We start from the raw sequence: 22,423 nt of genomic DNA, 5'->3' as shown, positions 1-22,423 counted from the left end.
TTTTTTTTTTTTTTTTTTGAGACAGGGTCTCACTCTGTTGCCCACGTTGGAGTGCAGTGGCACAATCTTGGCTTACTGCAGTCACTGCCTCTTGGGTTCAAGCGATTCTCCACAGATGTGTACCACCATGCCCAGTTAATTTTTGTATTTTTAGTAGAGATTGGGTTTCACCATGTTGGCCAGGCTGTTCTTCAACTCCCAGCCTCAGGTGATCCACCCACCTCAGCCTCTGAAAGTGCTGGGATTATAGGCCTGAGCCACTGCATCCAGCCTCATTGTGGTTTTGATTTGCATTTCTCTAATGATTAATGATACTGAGCATCTTTTCATCTGCTTGTTGGCCACATGTATGTCCTCTTTTGAAAAATGTATTTTCACATCCTTTGACCACATTTTAATGGGGTTCTTTGTTTTTTGCTTGAAATTTGTTTAAGCCCCTTGTAGATTCTGGATATTTGTTTGGATACATAGTTTGCAAATAATTTCACCCATTCTGTAGGTTTTCGGATTGCTGTGTTGATAGTTTCTTTTTCTGTGCAGAAGCTTTTTAGTTAATTAGATTCCACTTGCCAACTCTCGCTTTTGTAGCAGTTGCTTTTGAGGACTTAGTAATAAATTCTTTGCCAAAGTTGATATCCAGAGGGTATTTCCTAGGTTTTCTTCTAGGATTTCTGTAGTCCTTGGCCTTACATTTAAGTCTAATCCATTTTGAATTAATTTTTTTTTTTTTGAGGTGACATCTGGCTCTGTCACCCAGTCTGGAGGGCAGTGGGACCATCTTGACTCACTGCAACCTCTGCCTCCAGAGTTCAAGTGATTCTCCTGCCTTAGGCTCCCAAGTAGCTGGGATTATAGGTGCATGCCACCATGCCTGGCAATTTTTTTTTTCTTTGTATTTTTAGTAGAGACAGGGTTTCACCATATGGGCCAGGCTGGTCTCAAACTCCTGGCCTCAAGAGATCTGCCAGTCTTGGCTTCCCAAAGTGCTAGGATTATAGGTGTGAGCCATCCCACCTGGCCATCTTGAATTAATTTTTGTGTATGGTGATATGTAGAGGTCCAGTTTCATTCTTCTGCATATGGTAAACCAGTTATCCCAGCACCATTTATTGAATAGGGAGTTCTTTCCCCATTATTTATGTATTTATTTTATTTTATTTTATTATTATACTTTAAGTTCTGGGATACATGTACAGAACTTGCAAGTTTGTTACATAGGTATACACGTGCCATGGTGGTTTGCTCAACCCATCATCTATATTAGGTATTTCTCCTAATGCTATCCCTCTCCTAGCCCCTACACCCCCCAACAGGCCTTGGTGTGTGATGTTCCCCTCCCTGTGTTCATGTGTTCTCATTGTACAACTCCCACTTACAACTGAGAACATGGGGTGTTCGGTTTTCTGTTCCTGTGTTAGTTTGCTGAGAATGATGGTTTCCAGCTTCATCCATGTCCCTGCAAAGGACATGAACTCATCCTTTTTATGGCTGCATAGTATTCCAGGGTGTATATGTGCCACGTTTTCTTTATCCAGTCTGTCATTGATAGGCATTTGGGTTGGTTTCAAGTCTTTGCTATTGTGAATAATGCTGCAATAAACATATGTGTGCATGCATCTTTATAGTAGAATGATTTATAATCCTTTGGGTATGTACCCAGTAATGGGATTGCTGGGTCAAATGGTGTTTCTGGTTCTAGATCCTTGAGGAATCGCCACACTGTCTTCCACAATGGTTGAACTAGTTTACAATCCCACCAACAGTATAAAAGTGTTCCTATTTCTCCACATCCTTTCCACTATCTGTTGTTTCCTGACTTTTTAATGATCACCATTCTAACTGGCGTGAGATGGTATCTCATTGTGGTTTTGATTTGTATTTCTCTAATGACCAGTGATGATGAGATTTTTTTCATGTTTGTTGGCCACATAAATGTACTTTTGAGAAGTGTCTGTTCATAGCCTTTGCCCACTTTTTGATGGGGTTGTTTGCTTTTTTCTTGTAAATTTGTTTAAGTTCCTTGTAAATTCTGGATATTAGCCCTTTGTCAGATGGATAGATTGCAAAAATTTTCTCCTATTTTGTAGGTTGCCTGTTTACTCATGATAGTTTCATTTGCTGTGCAGAAGTTCTTTAGTTTAATTAGATCCCATTTGTCAATTTTGGCTTTTGTTGCCATTGCTTTGGTGTTTTAGTCATAAAGTCTTTGCCCATGCCTGTGTCCTGAATGATATTGCCTGCGTTTTCTTCTAGGGTTTTTATGGTTTTAGGTTTTATGCTTAAGTCTTTAATCCATTTTGAGTTAATTTTTGTAAGGTGAAAGAAAGGCATCCAGTTTCAGTTTTCTGCATATGGCTAGCCAGTTTCCCAACACCATTTATTAAATAGGGAATCCTTTCCCCATTGCTTGTTTGTGTCGAGTTTGTCAAAGATCAGATGCTTGTAGATGTGTGGCATTATTTCTAAGGCCTCTGTTCTGTTTCATTGGTTTATATATCTGTTTTAATACTAGTACCCTGCTCTTTTGGTTACTGTAGCCTTGTAGCCTTTTTGATTTTAGCTGTAGCCTTTTTGATTTTAGCTACGCTACTGAGTGTGAAATGTTACCCCATTGTGGTTTTAATTTACATTAGATTATGTTGAACACTTTTTTATGTACCTATGTGCCATTCTTATAACTTCTTTTGTGAAGTGTATATTCACTCTTTACTGCAAGGGGATTATTAGTCTTTTTACCCTGGATTTGTAGTAGTTTGTATATATTGTGAATATGTCTTCTTCTGTATAGCTATCTTCTTGCTTCTACTGTTTAACAGTAATAACAAAAGGATGTTATACATAAAATATATTGATACATTTAATACTTCTAAGCTGCTGGCAGTTTTGGAAGGAAAGTAATTAGTATTTAAAACACAGACTTTATAACTTTAAATTTAAAACAAAAATTACATTCTATTTTGTGTTTGATTTCAGGTGCAGTTAAAAACTAGCATTTCTAGTCAGTATGTAATTCGGATGCAACCGACTAATAGATGTCTTTCTACACTGGAGTGTGCAGCTGTTGCTCTTTCCATCTTGGAGAAAAATAATTACATACAAGAGGTACGTCTTTGGAAGGTTATAGTTTTTGAAAGTGGGAGTTTTCTTGGATTTTACATAGAAGATTTAGACATGCTTGTTAAATTTGTAACTCATGTGACAAGTAGAATCTTCTGTTTTAGAAATTTATGTACTTTTATAACCTTCTTTCCCCTCTGGTGTTTTTCTGTGTTAGTTTAGCATTCCAGATTGCATTATTTAAATATTCATACTAAGCTGTGCAAACATAATTTGTAATATGCTAAATTACAGTTAAGTAGCACAACATTAAATAGTTTTTTGGCTAGATTTTTCTTTTAGTGTTTTCTCTTCTCTTTTTGGTATTTTGTGTTCTCTTGTGCTCAGCCTTTTCTTCTTTTTAGTTAAAAGAACATTCTATAGCAACGTTTTAATTTTTGCATCGGTGCCGTTATTTGAGGAGGTATACTCACTTTCTGTTTCTCATATTAACTTTGCTTAGAATGTAAAAAAGACATTTTTCTTGAAATAAAAAGCCTAGAAAATATGAAAACATTATAACCTGCAATTATTTTAATTTCTATGAAAGCATGATGATTTCATATAAAATTAATAATCATCAGCAGAGAATAATGTTTCAGTGTGCTTACTAACATCTCAGTCTTTTGGAACATATAAGAAACTTAGCATTTGTAGCAAAAGAAAAAATAGTGAAATAAAACCTAAATTGTTACAGTTTTTTAATTATTGAAAAGTTTTGATAAATACAACTCAATAAGAAAGTCAGAGGATCATAAGCACAAATAAATGGGATTTATAACTCCGCCTTCAAAACACTGCATAAACACATGGATGCACACACGCACGTACACACACACGTGAGGTACTCTTTCTTGCCTTCTTTCTTTCTCATTATCCATTATGGTTACAGTTATGAGTATGCCTTAAACACGAAGGAAATTTCAATAACAGATGAAAGCTCAGTTCAGAGTAAATGTATTAGCTACCAAGATATTAATCCTAAAGAGAACAAAAAGATATCAAAAGCAAGGAGTGTTAAAGAATATTAGAAGCAGGGATGGCCAGGCGCAGTGGCTCATGCCTGTAATCCCAGCACTTTGGGAGGCCGAGGCAGGTGGTTCATGAGGTCAAGAGATCGAGACCATCCTGGCTAACATGGTGAAACCCCGTCTCTACTAAAAATACAAAAAATTAGCCAGGCGTGGTGGTGGGTGCCTGTAGCTCCAGCTACTTGGGAAGCTGAGGCAGGAGAATGGCGTGAACCCAGGAGGCGGAGCTTGCAGTGAGCCGAGATTGTACCACTGCACTCCAGCCTGGGCAACAGAGCAAGACTGCATCTCAAAAAAAAAAAAAAAAAAAAGAATGTTATAAGCAGGCATTGAATTACTTTTTTCCTCTCCTCTACCTTAAACTGTGGAAAATGTCAGAGTTGGAGACTTTTTTTTCTTTTGAAAGAAGTAGGCTTTTCGTGTGTGTGTGTGTGTGTCTGTTTGAGTCTTAGACTTTGTTTTGGGTCTAGGCAATTTCACTTTCTCTGCCTTTGAAAAAAAATTCATGAAGGACCATAGATTCTTACTTTAAATGAGCAGGGAGTGTTCTCAGACACTTTTCCATCTCCTCTAACCATGTCACCTACTCCCATGTCCCTAGCCATGAACATAGTACTTTATGTACCCCATACGTATCTTTCTGTTTTGTTTATTTACCATCATCTCTGTATATTCTTAAGCAAATATATATACATGCATGCTCTTCACAGGTGTCTTAATAGAGTTATATAACCCAGTGCTATTGTTTCAACTTGCTTTCTCTACAGTCTCTGCATTTTCTTTTTTGTTGATGTAAAACTCTAGGATCAGACAACATCAGACCAAACAAGGACCCATTGAAAGTTCAAATTTTGAGGGAAGAATATATTCCTTAGCTATAGATTTAAAGCTTACTTTTCTCTCCTTTTGGGTTCTGGAAAGAATTCTCTATGGACTTATATCTCTTATTCCCACAGTTGGAAGTGGATCTTTACTACAATCCTAAATGTAACCTTTAATGTTAGTAATGGTGCTGGTTATGGTAATAGCAGTTGTAGAATAATAGGGTTGCAGTTAAGGAAAGGGTTTATACTACTACTACTACTAATTCTCCTAGTGCTCCCTTCTCTCCAGTTTTATAATATTTTGATGTTAATTAATGTACCATCTACTTGTACAAAAACATAAATTTAAAAATTAATGTACCATTTTGTTAGGAACCCTATTAGCTAAAAATGTTTCGGGCTTTATTTTACAAATGTTCTAGACTCTACAAAGTATTAGAATGAATTCTTTCAAAGTTAACTGATGAGGAAGTTTTTGAAAAAATGGTATAACATTGTATATTTAGGACAACTTTCTTCATGTTGTTTTAGGGTCTCTTCTTCATCAGCATTTTTTCATTCTTTCATTAATTCTGTTGTTTTATATAACCCAAGGCATTTGTTGATGACATAAAGCCACAGGCTGACTTGAATCTTGCTAGATTGTGCTTTGTGATATGATATCTTAAAAAAACAAAACCAAAAAAGGAATCCTTATTGTGACAACTTGAGACTTGCAAAATACATTCTGAGTGTAATATGTAACAAAAGGCAAAGTTTAAGACAACGGAATGGTGACAGGACCCATTACCTCTTCAGCTTTTGTTATTGTTGTCTGTAGATAAAATTAAACATAAAGTCCCAAAGTAATAGTGAGGTATTAGAACTCTCATTCTGCTTGCTTTGGTTGCCAGGAGTAATTGTACTGCAGTAGCCAGGAGTAGAAAAAGGATGTTTGACAGTCAGACCTGTGATTTGGGAGGTACTGATAACATGGTGGGAGCATGAACAGAAGAAATACATAATGAAACATCTCAAGTTACTTATTATTACAGATGGCAAAAATTGCCTCCAGCCACAGTTTATAGTAAAAGCTGTTTTCTTAGTAGGGGAATCCCACATCCAGCCTTTTCAAAGCTAGTTACAAGAAAAAAATTAGCATCTAGTTACGATAATAAATTAGCATCTTTGTGAAATGCAGTATCAGTCTGCCCTGAACATAAGGGTTTTCTTTCCGTCCTGGGGAGGAAAGTGATGACACACACTTTTTCCCAATAATGTTTTATCAGGGGCATTCTAATAACACCTTAAGATGGTGGGGGAGAATAGGCATTTTCTTTTTCTTTTTCCTCTTCTCTTTGCTTCAATTTGCTTTGCTTTTCTTTTTCTTTTTTCTTTTTCTTTTCCAACAGAGTCTTGCTCTGTCACCCAGGCTGGAGTGCAGTGGCATGATCTTGATTCACCGCACCTTCTGCCTCCTGGGTTTAAGCGATCTTCCCATCTCAGCCTCCCAAGTAGCTGGGACTACAGGTGCATGCCACCATGCCCAGCTAATTTTTGTATTTTTTATAGAGATGGGGGAGGCGGGGGGAGTCTCATGTTGCCCATATTGGTCTTGCACTCCTAGGGGATTTAAGTGATCCACCTGCCTTGGCCGGCCAAAATGTTGGAATTCCAGGCCTGAGCTACTGTGCCCACCAGAGAAGAGTCAATTTTCACTTGGCTTTATTCTATAGAGGCAGGGCTCCTCAAAATAAAGAATTTGGCACAGAATAGCTTTGTTAGTCTGTTGTCTCATCCTCACTCTATTCTAGAGCAGTTTTTCAAGCACCTGAAAGTATGGCTACAGGAAAGTAGCATGATGTGGACTTTGAAGTAGTTTTGAATTACAACTTATTATCATCACTTTTTGCAAGTGGGCAGACCACATAATTTCTTTGTACTTGTGTTCTTATCTGTAATATACAAATAGTTACCTCATAGTATTTCAAGAACTGAGGTAATAATGAGTAATTGCCAGAGTTGTCAGCACAGGCACTCAAAAAGAGTTAATCCTTTTGCCCTTCTTTTCCTCTCTACTTTTTGCCTGTAGATTGGCAAAAGAAAGTCTGAACTAAAAGGTGGTGGCTTTCATTAGCTACTGCAGTGTTTACAGGACTTTTCATACCTTGGAAGCCTTTAGCTTAGGGATCTTTTTTATTACAGAACCTTCTCTACTTACGAAGTTTTATCATAGGAATTTTTAAAGATAGATGTGGCAGAACCTCTTCTATAGCCTGAATGTTTTGACTGTACCCAATACCAGCGGTTGGAAGTAATGGTTCCTTGAAAACTGTCACTTTTCACATGCAGCAAAAAGGATTTACTAGGATAGGCTACAACTTTAAAACTCTAAAGTTGAAATCGCGTAAGATGACAAACGTTTATGCATCTCTCATGCTGTTTGTCCAGTGGGATTACCCTGAGGACCTCTGCTCATTGCAGTCACCCAGGCATCCATCCTGATGGAGGAACTATCTAGATAATTCATCCCACTTTCATCAAGGAAGGGGCAAGGAAGGTGGTGAATCCTATACCACTTTTAATGCTTCTGCCCTAAGGTGACACATATTAGTTGTACTCACATTTCATTAACCAAAGCAAGTGATATGGCTGTGCCTAACTTTAAAAAGGGATAGAAAATGCCAATCTGTTTATGTCTGAAGAAGGAGGTCTGGGCTGTTTGTGAACAGCTGTAGGGAGTACCAACAGAGATGGAGTGGGGATCTGATTCAGATCTGCCTGTTTCCAAAATTCATTCTCTTCATTACCTCAGTAAATTGATAGAATCTTATCTTCAGGAGGTAAAAGTTGGAATCTATTGACCATAAGAATATGAGTTTTCTTCTCTATACAAGAATCTAATAAATGTCATAAAATATCAATAGAATCTTCAGTTGTCTTGGTCTGTATGTAGTCCTAGGTATGTTTCCTAGGTACCATGTTTCAGAATCCAATCAGTCCACTGTGCTGACTCTGTAAAGTATGTAAAGTCATATATTGTTATTTTAGCATTCCTTCTCGTGTTTTCCGCTTTAAAATAAATTATGAGAACATGCCTAAGGAGTTTTCTACGATAATATTGTGCAGAGCCTTTCCAAGATGTTTACCTTTTTTCTTTCTTTCTCTTTCTCCCTCCCTCCTTTCTTCCCTCCCTCCCTTTTTTCTTCCCTTTCCCTTTTCTTTTCCTTCTTTTTATTTCTTTTCTTTGGTTTCTCATTCTGGACTGGGTGCAGTGGCTGACACCTGTAATCCCAGCACTTTGGGAGGCTGAGGCAGGCGGATCAGGAGGTCAGGAGTTCGAGACCAGCCTGGCTAATATGTTGAAACCCTGTCTCTACTAAAAATACAAAAATTAGCTGGGTATGGTAGCACATGCCTGTAGTTCCAGCTACTTGGGAGGCTGAGGCGGAAGAATCACTTGAATCCCGGAGGCAGAGGTTGCAGTGAGCTGAGATCATGCCACTGCACTCCAGCCTGGATGACAGAGCGAGATTCCATCTCAAAAAAAAGAAGAAGAAAGTTTCTTATTCTGCCACCGAGGCTGGAGTGCAGTGGCATGATCATGGTCCACTGCCACCTCTTGACCTCCTGCCTCAGCCTCCCAAGTAGCTGGGACCACAGGTGCATACCACCATGTCTGGCTAATTTTTTCTTTCTTTCTTTCTTTCTCTCTCTCTTTCTCTCTTTCTCTTCTTTCTTTCTTCTCTTTTCTTTTCTTTTTTTTAATAGAAACGGGGTCTTACCATGTTGCCTAGGCTGGTCTCAAACTCCTGGGCTCAAGCAATCCTCCTGCATCAGCCTCCCAAAATGCTGGGATTACAGATGTGAGGGTGTATATTACAGTAAGGAATTATATTGGCCTGCATGTAAGAGAGCCCTTACTGCAGTGGTTAATTCACATGGGGTTTTCTTTTTCTCCTGTAAATCAGAAATGCTGAGGTGGGCAGTCCTGACTGGGAATACAGCTTGAAAAAGACTTCAGGGACAAGTTTTCTTTTCTTTCTGTCCATCATCTTATGTATTTGGCTTTAATCTTCATGTTTATTGTCTAGGAGTCATATGATGCTTGTCCTACCTTCAATCATTTTCTAGGCAGGAAAAAAGGACAAAAACCTATGCCTGCTATGTTTGTCCCCTTTAAAGAGTATCTCTAGAAGCCCCATCCCAGGACTTCTAGTTACATCTTCTTGGATAGATTGGGTCATTAGTCAATGTAATATTAGTAGGTGGACACTTTGCTACCTTGAATATAATTTGAATTATTTTAATAAGGGAGAAAATGAATGTGAAGAAGCAACTACTAGTGACTATCACAATTTTTAAGAGTTCATTGTAAATTAAAGCTAATTAGCCCCTTTTCTATCACTTATGTTGTGCATCAGCCTCCCAAAATGCTGGGATTACAGATGTGAGAGTGTATATTATAGTTAGAAATGATATTTGGCCACGTGTAAGAGAACCCTTACTGCAGTTGTTAATTCACATGGGGTTTTCTTTGTGGGTTAATAAGTTTTCATGTAGACATTGTGAATTTTTTTGTAGTTAAATCTATCAGTCTCTCAGTTTTTTCTTTGTTTCTTTTGTGATCCTGTAACAATCTGTTCAATTGTTTTTGCTATATTTTTGAAAACATCTGCATCAGGGGTCTCAGGCCCAAGGAAGGAATCTCACCCAAAATATGTTTAAAACACTTGCATAGTGTTGTTATTTTTTTAATTTTTGAATTTGAATAATTTTAGGTAGAGCATATACTCCAGTTGTATTACAACCACCACTATTCTCAGTTGGCTTATAAAGATCCACCCAGTTTACTTGTTTCTGTTACGTGGCTGGCCTATAGGTATTTGAATTTAGACAGGTTCAGATATTGTTAGAATGATTTCAAATGCACCAAAACCTGGGTATCTAACTTGTATGTGGTCCATGGCACTAATGTGAGAGAAATAGCAAACTGTTTACCCATTGCTACCATCATCTAATTGTTATCAGGTGTCAGTAAGCTTGCATTAATTTGTCATAGAAACTGAATTGACTGTTTGATGTACTTACTTTTGTATTTAAATGTCTCATTTAGTCTGCTTGTTACAGAGTCAATTACAATGGCAACAATTTTTCCTGGTGTTTGAATAAGTTAATGTATAAAATTAATATCAGACTTTATTACCTATGTGGAAAATCAGTATTTGTATCTTTTTACTAAAATTCCTTAGTGTGATATTAAGGTATGAATTTTAAAGATATTATTCATCTAGAAATAATTACATATTTATCAGAGTGCCTACTGTTTCTCATAGTTAAAAGCCAATCATAATAAAAGAAACATAATGACTCCTATTTCTCAATGAAAAATGTAGACAGAATATCATGATTTGTCATAGACACTTTTTTAGTGTCTTTTTTTTTCTTAACAGACTTTGCTTCGCCCTCTTCAAGCTTTATGCTCTTTTCAACTTCAGCATGGTGCCCAAATTCGCCTCAGCAAGGAACACCTTCTGAAAAATGGATTATATCCTAAACCAATGCCAAAGAACAAACGCAAACTCAGGAAAATGGAATTGTTAATGAATAGTGTTAAAATTTAGTACAGTTATTCTTTTGGTGCTAGCTTACCTGTCTTCATCTAACAATACCAAGTTAAGTTTTCATATAGTTTAGGTCTGTAGGTTTTTGACTTGCTAAAGAAGAATGAGAATTGCATACTAATCTTACCCAGAAGAAGGAAGTAAACCAAATATTCATAAAAACAAATAAACAAAAATTCACTGGCTCACTGAAAAGCAGGATTTCATGTTGTACTTGTTTTTAAAAATGTGCCTCTAATACATGTTTTCAAACCCAAAATTAAAATGTGATTCGTTGTTGAGATGGGTTAGAAATTCTTAATTGTAAAATAGAAGGAAATTGTTGTAGTGGATTGGAACGGTGTTGTTTCCATTAGTGTTTATACATAATTAGGTGTAGACCAATAATATAAGATACCTACATTGGTTTGCGGTCCTAACTTTATAGTTTGAAGTAAGTAGCAAAAGAAAATATAATTACCAAGTTTTATTATTTTGTAAAATAGTATAAAGGAATAAGGAAACTTTAAGTATTATTTAGGGGCTAAATTTGAACTCAGCTAATATGATTTAAGTGCTCTATTAATTGCCCTGATTTTTAAAGAGGTGCATGTAATTTTGAAATAGCACACATTTTCATTTGTAATCACTCTGGATAAATTTGTATTTTTCAGTGTTCATTGAACAGGCTGATTGACTTTGGTAAACTTATTTTATTGATGTTTTCATATGGAAAATAATAAGTGGAATATGATATGACTGTTATTTTTGGAACATATTTCTTTAGGGCTATTTAAGATAACCTTTTTAATGGGCAAAAACTTTCAGTCTGAGAGAAAAAATTCCTCCTGCTTCATGGAAAAATATTTACTGGGATTTTGTATGGAATAAGAGACATGTATGTAACATATATTTATATTCAGCCCAAATCTACTGCAATTATGTACACATCTTGGCAAGAAGAGGGGATTTTGTTTAGTCTTTGTTTATGACTTCTAGAGTTTCTGTATCTGGTGTTAAGTTGTAAGGAAAAACTAAACATGCAATTTAAAGGTAAACTTGGTAACTATTTATGGAGCATATACCAATGATTATTTCCCACAGTTTTCATGCTCGTTTGTTTATTATTTACTTGGATTAGACTCATTAAAAGCTATAATGCTGGTCACAATTAGAATGCTAATATTTGGGGAAACTATGCAGAAAATATTTTAAAGTATTAAAAGTTAGAGTGCCAGCTTCTATTGTTGATTTATTTTTGGATTTAAAAACAAATTAGGGTTGGGCCCATTTGCTCACACCTGTAATCCCAGCACTTTGGGAGGCTGAGATGTGAGAATCGCTTGAGCCCAGGAGTTTGAGACCAGCTTTGGCAATATGGTGAGACCCCATCTCCATACAAAATTTAAAAAAAAAATAATTAGCTGGATGTGGTGATGTGCACCTGTAGTCCTAGCTACTTAGGAGGCTGAGGTGGGAGGATCACTTGAGTGTAGGAGGTGAAGGCTGCGAGGAGCTATGTTCATTCTACTGTGCTGCAGCTTGGGCTACAGAGTGAGACCTGTCTAAAATAAATAAATTAAATAAATAAATAAATGCCTGGACTACAGAGTGAGACCTGTCTAAAACAAACAAACAAACAAATTTACAATGTGAAGCACCTAATATCACATGATTATTTGGTGTACTAGAAAAGAAACAGCATATAATGTATAATAGTTCCTTTTTGGGGCCAGTTTTTCACATCGATATTAAACTTCATGAGTTTCTTTTAGCTGTTATTATTATTTTTGAGACAGAATCTCACTCTGTAGCCCAGGCTGGAGTGCAGTGGCGTTCTCTCGGCTCACTGCAAGCTCCGCCTCCCAGGTTCACACCATTCTCCTGCCTCAGCCTCCCGAGTAGCTGAGACTACAGGCGCCCACCACCACACCCGGCTAATTTTTTGTGTTTTTAGTAGAGACGGGGTTTCACCCTGTTAGCCAGAATGGTCTTGATCTCCTGATCTCATCATCCACCCACCTCGGCCTCCCAAAGTGCTGGAATTACAGGCGTGAGCCACCGTGCCCGGCTGTCATTATTACTTTTTAAAAAGAAAACTCCCCTTACCCCATAACATACCATTTTGTATCTCAAAATTGTACTTTGTTGATTTTTAAGAGTAATTTCTATTTTTATCTTTTAAATAAAACATTTTAGAGTAGTTTTGAAGACTTAAAAAGCTTAAAATTTAGTGTTTTTGGAAATGTATAAAATTTTCTTGAGGTATGAATAGTTTTCCAAATTATTTTACTGACTTGTTAACTCACTTTACTTGTTTTTTACTTATTTTTTCCTGATCTCTTAACAAGTTGAGTCCATTTAATCATCTGTGGTATAAAATGCTTCTCTAGTCATCTGTTCTCATTAAACAGTTGTAAGTACGTTTTAAAAGCCATTATTTTAATTACTAAATTTTGTCAAGTATGTAGTATTATGTGAGTATTTTAACTGAAAAATTAATCCGGCTTTTAAAAATTACTTTTTTATTATATTAGTTGAATTTAAATTCAGATTCTTTATGTTTGCTTGATTTTCCTGGAAGTTCCAAGTTTTATGAATTTGTAGCTGATAATAGGCGTTACTTGTGTACCCCATCTGCACTTTGATGTGGTGTAGATGGTTTTGTGAGTTATTTGAATCATGTAACTCAGAGAATAGTATTTCCTTATATATAAGGTGACCTAACTTTTAATCAGCTCATTTATAGTATGTTGAAAATCACTGTGTGTAGTGAGAGGTATTGAGAGTTTCTTGCACATGAGTATAAAGGGTTAAAAACTAGTTTAGACAAAGTAGTAAGTCACAGTGCATGGCAACTTTCTGCAGGTTGGAATTACAAGACTTCTTATGTGGAATAGGAGAATTCTATTGGGAAAAAATTACTTTCTCTTTAAGACTTTAAGACTCCAGAGACACTTTTCTTATTCATGACCAGTAATATTTTTCAAAGATTTTGGAAGGAATAAGCTCCTCACTATACCACCAGTTCCTGATTTATTTATTTATGTATTTTAGAGACAGGGCCTCCGTCTGTCACCCAGTTTGGAGTGCAGTGGTGTAATCATAGCTTACTGCAGCCTCAAACTCGTGAGCTCTCTTCCTCCCGCCTCAGCCTCCCAAGTGGCTAGAACCTCAGCCCTGTGCCACCCACACTCAGCTAATTTTAAATTTTACTAATTTCATTTAATTTTTGTGGAGATGGGGGTCTCGCTGTGTTGTTTAGGCTGGTCCTGAACTCCTGGCCTCAAGCGATCCTTCTGCCTTGGCCTCTCAGCAAATTATATAGAAGAGCACTTCTGTATAATTTATTGTTTCTTCATCACATATTTTCAACTGTTGCCCTAAATAGGTTTAAAAATGTGATCACATTATTAGAAAATCCTTTTCATTGAATTTCAGGGATGCTGAATTTCAGGGAGCTAAATTGTTCACCCTTGTATGTAATTGTTACTGGTTCAGAAGTAAATTTTATTGATGCTACAAGTGAAAAATTAGATCCGACTTAGTAAACTCAAAAGTTTTACATAACTATATTTTACTATGTGGATGTATTTCTTTAAAATAGGTATGGATCGATATTTTTATGAATAAATAATATTGCATTGTAGATGGAATGAAACTTTGCATTTAATTTGCCCCATAAGTAGGCTTTTTGTAGAATGAATTACTGTCTCCTAAATTGTCCAATCTAAATTTTTATTGGCTACATTAACTTAAAGCATATTCTCTCTCTTTTCTCGTCACACTTTTTTTCCTTCTTCCCAGGGTCTTCCTCTCCCTCTTTCATCACCTACATTGTCCCCCTTCCTTTTCTACTATTCTTATTGTATGTACTAGCTGTTGTTATTTATACAAATACTCATATATCCTTGCATAGCATGTTTTTAAGCAAAAGATACTGTAGTGATCTTAACAGTTTACAATTTCGTATTTAAAAATTATTCAGGAAATCTGGAAATCCCTGACTTTTTACCCCATGCTGATCACTTGGCTCCTGTCTTAGTCCATTCTGGCTGCTATCTCAGAATACCAGAGACTGGGTAACTTATAAACAACAGAAATTTATTTCTCTTAAATCTGGAAGCTGGGAAATACAGTATCAAGGTGCCAGCAGATTTGGTGTCTGTTGAGGGGCCCACTCACCGGTTCATAGATGGTGCGTTCTAGCTGCATCTTCACCTAGTGCAAGGGTTGAGCTAGCTCTCTGGGACCCTTATGACCTAATCATCCCCCAAAGGTTCCACTTCCTAATACTATACCTTGGGAATTAAGGTTTCAACATGTGAGTTTTGTGGGGACACAAACATTCAGATCATAGCAACTCCTGTGCTCTACTAAAAAGCATATTAGATAAATAAGTAATCGTCTTTCAATTTTTAAGAATTATTCACTTGAGCCGAGCATGGTGGTTCATGTCTGTAATTCCAGCACTTTGGGAGGCCAAGGCGGGTGAATCACGAGGTCAGGAGTTCAAGACCAGCCTGGCCAAGATGGTGAAACCTTGTCTCTACTAAAAATACAAAAATTAGCCGGGCATAGTGGCAGGCAGGCACCTGTAATCCCAGCTATTCAGGAGACTGAGGCAGAGAATTGCTTGAACTGGGGAGGCAGAGGTTGCAGTGATCTGATATGTGCCACTGCACTCTAGCCTGCGTGGCAGAGCGAGCCAACATCTCAAAAAAAAAAAAAAAAAAAAAATTCACTCGAACTAACAACATAAGAATTATTTTTAAAAGAAACTTTTTAATGTAAGTTTTTTAAAAAAAAATTATTTGAATAAGAAATTATACTATAAGACTTACTGTTATTGTTACTTAGAAGTATATTAAAGAATTAAAACATTTTAAAAAAGTGTACCTGCCTCAGGATTATTTTCATTACAGAGTACTCCTTACTGACTTTTCATACAAATATCATTTACTCATTTCTGCCTCCAAATGTGTTATTTGCAAGGGGAAAATTTCTTGATCTTTTTGTATATAAATGTAATTTTATGGGAAATAGTTGTTAGGAAAACTGGTAGTGATTTACAATATGATCATTAAATTTTATAAACTTATTGTTTAGTATTTTAGCTTTATTAAATAGCTTTATTTCTAAAGTTGCCTCTTAGTAAAATCAATGAAGACAGATTTTTAAATGTACGTGATTTTGAGTCTAAAATGTAAACTTCCCTTTTTTTCCATTACTAGAATTGTCTATAGTTATTTAAAGGAAACCAATGTTTTGGCATCATATTTTAATACTTACTTTTTTGGCAACTCTCCGAACTCTTACACATTCAAATTCTATGTGGCAAGCAATCATAGATAGTTTTATCCGAGACATATATGGTATCCTATAAAAGAAAAAAATCCACTTAGTGAATAAGGTAAAAGTAAAGATTAGTAGACACAATGAGTATCTTTAAAGTAAAATACATCATTAACAAAGTGACTAATTCTTTAATTTGTAAAGTGTTTAGTAAGTAGGGAAAATGAATTATAGTGTCACTTTTTGGCTTTTCACTTGTGCTAATTGATTTCATTTCTTTGAAGAGTATTGGTCATCATTTAGCTTAGTTCATTAGTATCTTTGCTGATGGGCTATAGTAATAGTTTACTTAGAACTAAACATCTGTAGTTTCTAATATCTAATAGTAAATTCCTAATATAATGCTAAATAAACGTCATTTTCACTTAAAAATAGTTAAATCACTAATAATGATTTTTTTGTTATATGCTCTTACTATTAATTATTAATAAGAAAAGTTATTTGAATTGTTTTTAAAAATGTGATTGCCATAGTTTTTCATTGATGACTCATTAATCCTATTATTAAAATATAATAAATATTTAATTTGAAATATATGAATTATATCTTGTATTTAGAAGCAAAGAGCAGAGTCTGTTAATATTATCTCCCCGTGCATGTACTGTTAATTTGGATAATAAATATAATATGTTAGCAGTGAAATAAGGTTGGATTTCCATAAAATATCAGGTTTTACTATATATTAGCATTTTCTGTAACTTCCTGTCTTTTATGTTTAGGAGATAGATTTTAGTTTCTTTAGTGATTCACAGTAATTAGCCCAATAAGCCATACATTTATTCAATAGGTATTTTAATTAGCACTTACTATGTGCCAGGCATGATTTTAGGTATTAGAGAATACAGTGATGTAGAAGACAGAATTTCTGTGTTAAAGAAGTTGAAGTGCTGATGGTTCATCATAATAAAATAATTTCAGGTGTTTTTGATAATTGATATGAAAGTGCTGCTATAGTAGAGAGCATAATGAAACTTTAGTCACAGTAGTTGGGAAAAGCCTTGCTGGAGGAGGTGACTTTTCGGAGAAATAATAGATCAAAGGAATCAATCATCAATATTGTGATACTCACCTTATTGTCGTAGTCTGGAACTGAACCCACAGTATCTCTAAGGTGTACCTGTATTAGAAGGTAAGTTTAAAAGAAGTCATCTACTGTGGTTTGAATGTCCCCTCATGACTGGATTGGCACCGTTATGAAAGGGTGAGTTTGTTCCCCTGTTAGGCTCTTGCCCTTTTGCTTTCCATCATGGGATAATACAGCAAGAAGGCACTCACAAGATGCCAGCTCCTCAATCTTGGACTTCCCAGCCTCCAGAGCTGTGATGAAAATATATTTCTGTTCTTTATAAACTACCCAGTTTATGGTATTCTGTTACAGCAGCACAAGATAGACCAAGAAATAGTCTATGCTTTGGCCTTGTCTTAGGCTTTAGTCTGAGAAACAGAACCAATATGAGTGTTATGGGAAAGGAATTTACTGTAGATATTAGACCATACACAATTATGAGTGGAACTAGGGAAATGAAGATCCAAGAGAGAGAATTAGCGGATCAGAAAAGGAGTCACTACTCCGTCCTCCTGAAGCACTGGCATAGGTAAGCAAGTGAGATCTTAAAGGAAATTTCTGAGAAGCCAAGCACTTTCGGCCACCAAAGTGGGAATGTGAGGAGAATTTGCCTCAGAATAGCTCCTGTCTCTGTAGGTTCCTGTCAAGATGTCTGCTAGTGGGCCTAGTGCTGCTCTTGGTCAGATGGACTAGCAGGCAGGAGGAAGAGGAAAGGAGAGTCAGAACAAGCTGGAAACTGCTAGGCTGCTTTACATTTGTCTAACACCTTATCTGACCTTCAGAGAATAATGGCTGTTTCTTTACTTCCACCTTCCAAATCTCAAGCAACTTCCTCTTCAGGCCAACCCTAACTGGGATGCATACAGGAAATAGAATTCTGGGAAATAGCATTCCCAGTTTAACCATGTTGTGACAATACAGTGACCACACAATTCGCCTTTTGCTTGGCCTTCACACACACTCTTTTTAACTTTACTTCCAAATAAGGAAAATAGCAAAATAATGCTTCCGTCTACCATGATGTAGGTATCTGTGGAACAACTGAAAACATGCTATCTTCTCCCTGGGAAAAGGATATACAAGAGGAAGAAAGAAATGGCATCCAAATAGAAAGGAAGAAGTCAAATTATCCTTGCAGATGATATGATCTTATATTTGGAAAAAACTATATACTCCACTAAAAGACTATTAGAATTTATCGACAGATTCAGTCAAGTTGCAGGATACAAAATCAACATACAAAAATCAGTAGCAATTTTATAAGCCAACTGCAAACAATCTGAAAAATTAAGAAAGGAGTCCCATTTACAATAGCAACAAATAAAATTAAATACCTGGGAATTAACCACAGAAGTGAAAGATTTCTATAATGACAACTATAAAACATTGGTGAGGGAGATTGAAGAGTATACAAAGAAATGGAAAAATATTCCATGTTTATGGACTGGAAGAATCAATATTGTTAAAATGCCCATACTACTCAAAGCAATCTGTAGATTCAATGCAATTGCTATCCTAATACCAATGACATTCTTCACAGAAATAGCAAAAAGAATCTAAAATCCATCTGGAACCATGAAAGCCCCAAATAGCCTAAGCAATTGTGAGCAGAAAAAATGAAGCTAGAGGCATCACACCACCAGGCTTCAAGATATACTACAAATCTGTAGTAACCAAATCAGCATGGTACTGACATGAAAACAGACACGTAGACCAATGGAACAGAATAGAGAATATACAAATCCATGCATTTACTGCCAACTCACTGTCAATGAAGGCACCAAGAGCATACATTAGGGAAAACAATGAAAAGTCACTAAATGGTGCTGGGATATCTGAATGTCTGTATGCCAAAGAGTGAAACTAGATCCCTGTCTCTTACCACATACAAAAATCAAATCAAAGTGGATTAAAATGTAGTTCTAAGACCTGACACTATGAATGTTTTGTTTTTTGTAGAAACAACATATCAAGAGTTTGAGACAAGCCTTGCTATGTTGCCAAGGCTTGTCTTGAACTCTCAGCCTCAAGCAGTCCTACCTTGGCCTCCCAAAGTGCTGGAATTACATACATACGTCACACTATAAAACTAATAGAAGAAAACTTTGAGGACGCACTTCAGGACATTTGTTGGGGCAAACGTTTTTGGAGTAAGACCTCAAAAGCACAGGCAACAGAAGGAAAAATCAACAAATGGGATTGCAGTAAGCTAAAAAGCTTCTGTACATCAAAGTAATCAACAGAGTGAAGAAACAACCTATAGAATGGAAGAAAATATTTGCAAACTACTCGTCTGAGAAGAGCTTGATAACCAGAATATATACAGAGCTCAAACAACTTAATAGCAAAAAATAATAATTCAATTACTAAATGGGCAAAATAACTATGAATAGACATTTCAGAAAAGAAGATATACAGATGGCCAGCAGGTAAATGAAAAAAAGCTCAACATCACTAATCAGGGAAATGGAAATGGAAACCACAGTGAGATATTATCTCAGCCCAGTTAAAATGACTATTATTGAAAAGACTAAAAATAACAAATGCTGGTAAGAATGCAGAGGAAGTGGAACACTAGCTAGTATACTGTTGGTCAGAATGAATATTAGTATCCTTGTGGTACTCTCAGTGGTTCCTGTGGGGAGGAGTGGAGTTCCCACAAAGACTCTCAAACCATTGGGGAGATTGTATGTTCACCTCACATTTTTTGGAAATCATGAGTCTGGGGAAATTTTTTGTGAGTGTTGTTATACAGGATTTGGAGAGAGGGCTGCACAATCCAAAATGGTTGTTTCTCTTACTGATCATGGCCTCTCTCCATTCTGTGGGCCCAGGGAGTTTCTCTGCTCCTCTCATAAGTTCTTGTTAATTTAGAGTGGTATTCTTATCTTTGAATAGTTTCTGCTTCTGTTTTTTTGAGAGGAGTGATGCTGGGGGATCTTCTATTTTGCCATTTTGCTGATGCCACTCTTCCTTATCACAGGACACATGAGAACTAAGAAACACAGTAGAGGATCTCCTTCATTCTAGACATACTTTTTCTCACTCACATTTTGTATTTTGCAACCCAGTTGCCCTTGATAGTCATTCAGTTACCTCAGTCAGTACTATAACCCTCTTCTTATTTGCTTGTTGGTTTTCTGCCATGAGGAACTGAAATGGCTAGGTGGAAGTCTCAGCTTCCTGGAACCACTGTTGTATGCCCTGATGGAAGCATCCCTCCTTGGGAACTAAGATATCTAAACCAGTTGGCCTTAGAATTGCAGGGTCAGGAAACAAAAATTTTGCTAGTTGATCTTTGGGGTTAAGGGTTAAGGAGGAGTCATTCCCACCTCTACCCCTGTGATTCCTAGAGCCATGGATCCTAGCAATTGGAGAAATGGTACCATATTTTTGTTGCTGATTCAGGACATGTACCACCTTCTGGAGGACATTATCTCAGCCATACCGTTACCCTACACTGCTATAACTGAATTTTCAAATGATTTTGTTATTTTATTTTGTCAGGCCATCTGCTTCAGGGTGATGGGAAATGTGGTAATACCAGTGAGTTCCATAAGCAAGAGCCCACTGCCAGATTTCATTTGCTACAAAAGAAGTTTCCTGGTCAGTAACAATGCTATGTGGAATATCACAGTAGTGAATATGTGTTTCTCTTAAGTCCACAGATGGTTGTTTTGGCAGAAGCATTGCAGGCAGAGAAGACAAATTTATGTCCAGGGTAAATGTCTGTTTCAATGAGAAGAAAGCACTGAGCTTCCTGTGGAAGTAGTCCAGTATGATCAACCTGGCACTAAGTGACTGGCTGAACCAGTCATGGAATGGTATGGAGTTAAATGTTGCTCTCTGTTATTGGCATTTTGGGTACTCAGCAGTGACGGTAGTTATATCAACCTTGGGAAATGAAAATCCTTGTTGCCGAGCCCATGTGTCATTTATATCCTTGTCTTTATGGTCACTTTGTTCATGGGCCAATTGGGCAAGGGCATGTGTGGCTGGGGAAAAAGACTAACATCCATAGATTGTGTCATCTTGTCCACCTGATTATTAAGATCCTCCTCTACTCAAGTTGCTCTTTGGCAGTTATTTATATGGCTCACAAATATCATCACACTTAGTTATCTACTACTTTGTAACAAACCACCTCAAACTTAATGCTTTAAAGCAACCACCATTTATTTGCTCATTGTTTTGATAGCTGTATTGTGCTCAGTTGGACTAGTCTCAAGTATGCTGTTCCTCTCCTAGTCTTATGGGATTGCTCTTACAGCTGTAGTCATCTGAAGACTTGACTAGAGCTAGATGATACAAGATGGCTTCATTTACATGTCTTTTGCTTGAGCTGTAATGGCTGAAACAGGCTCTCTCGGCCTTTTTCCATGTGACCTATTGAACAGCATGGCCAGACTACTTGACATGGTGCCTCAGGCCCCCAAGGGAATGAAAGCAGAAGCTTCCAGCCTTCTTGTAGCTGAGGTCTTGGAATTCACACGACGTAATTCCTACCATATTCTAGCAGTTGATACAAGTTATGAGGGGATCTGAGTTTCAAACAAGGGTATAAACCCGATCTCTTGACAAAAAGACTGGCATACACATATGGGAATGGTAGGAATTCTTGGCAGCTATTTTTGCAGACAGCTTACCTCAGTTTGCCTCTGGAGCAATAATTCACATCCTTCCATATTCAAGACTCACTAATTCCTTTCCATGATCCCAAAAAAGACTCAGGTAATTATGGCATCAGTTCAAAATCCATGATATCTGGATCTGTATTAATCCTAGAAGTGGATAAGGTTCATGAGGTGTGGCTTCTGTTGATTTTGACACCAGTTCTCTTTTGATAGTTATAAGTCTTCTCCCACTAAGACTGTATTTTGAGAATAGTATATATTCTAGAGTAAATTTAATTGTAATGTTATCAACTGTATCAATGTAAGTTGTGCTTTTGGTCTTAAGAATTTATTCTCTATCACATTATTCAACTTCTCAGCGAATGTAAATTGCCTCATAATATGTAGCTTATCTTTCTTCCATAACAACAGTACTCTAGAAAGTCTATGACACCAAAAAATTATATTGTCTAGCATCTTTTGCAGCTGGATATGGATGATATAAAAAAGAAAGTTGTTGGGTGGGACTTCCAGCAAAATTCTGTAAAGAAGTACACACATATTTCTTATTAAAAGTAGCCAGCACTCCCTGGAGAAATAGCTAATTCTAGGACTGGAGTAGAGAATGCACATGAATAAACCTGGAATATCTTGTTATAGCAGAAGTTTCAAAAGTGTTTTAAGGCCAGGCGCAGTGGCTTACGCCTATAATCGCAGCACTTTGTGAGGCTGAGGTGAGTGGATCACAAGGTCGGGAGATTGAGACCATCCTGGCTAACATGATGAAATCCTGTCTCTACTAAAAATGCGAAAAATTAGCCTGGTGTGGTGGTCGGCACCTGTAGTCCCAGCTACT

General features: G+C 36.7%; 1 protein-coding gene across 1 annotated transcript in view; it reads left to right on the top strand.

The window, feature by feature from the left end:
- Window positions 1-10,886, top strand: part of DTWD2 (DTW domain containing 2) — a 158,653-nt gene extending 147,767 nt beyond the window's left edge. The window contains exons 9-10 of the mRNA XM_011963675.1: window positions 2,974-3,102; window positions 10,384-10,886. Of these exons, the coding sequence (XP_011819065.1) occupies window positions 2,974-3,102; window positions 10,384-10,554 (300 nt within the window). The 3' untranslated portion in view covers window positions 10,555-10,886. The remainder of the gene's footprint in view (window positions 1-2,973; window positions 3,103-10,383) is intronic.
- Window positions 10,887-22,423: the final 11,537 nt, after the last annotated feature.

This window comes from Colobus angolensis, unplaced genomic scaffold (assembly GCF_000951035.1).
Source record: "Colobus angolensis palliatus isolate OR3802 unplaced genomic scaffold, Cang.pa_1.0 Scaffold62, whole genome shotgun sequence".
In the NCBI taxonomy this organism is placed as follows: Eukaryota; Metazoa; Chordata; class Mammalia; order Primates; family Cercopithecidae; genus Colobus; species Colobus angolensis.
Note: the sequence above shows the minus strand (reverse complement) of the source record. Positions and strands in the feature narration are given on the sequence as shown.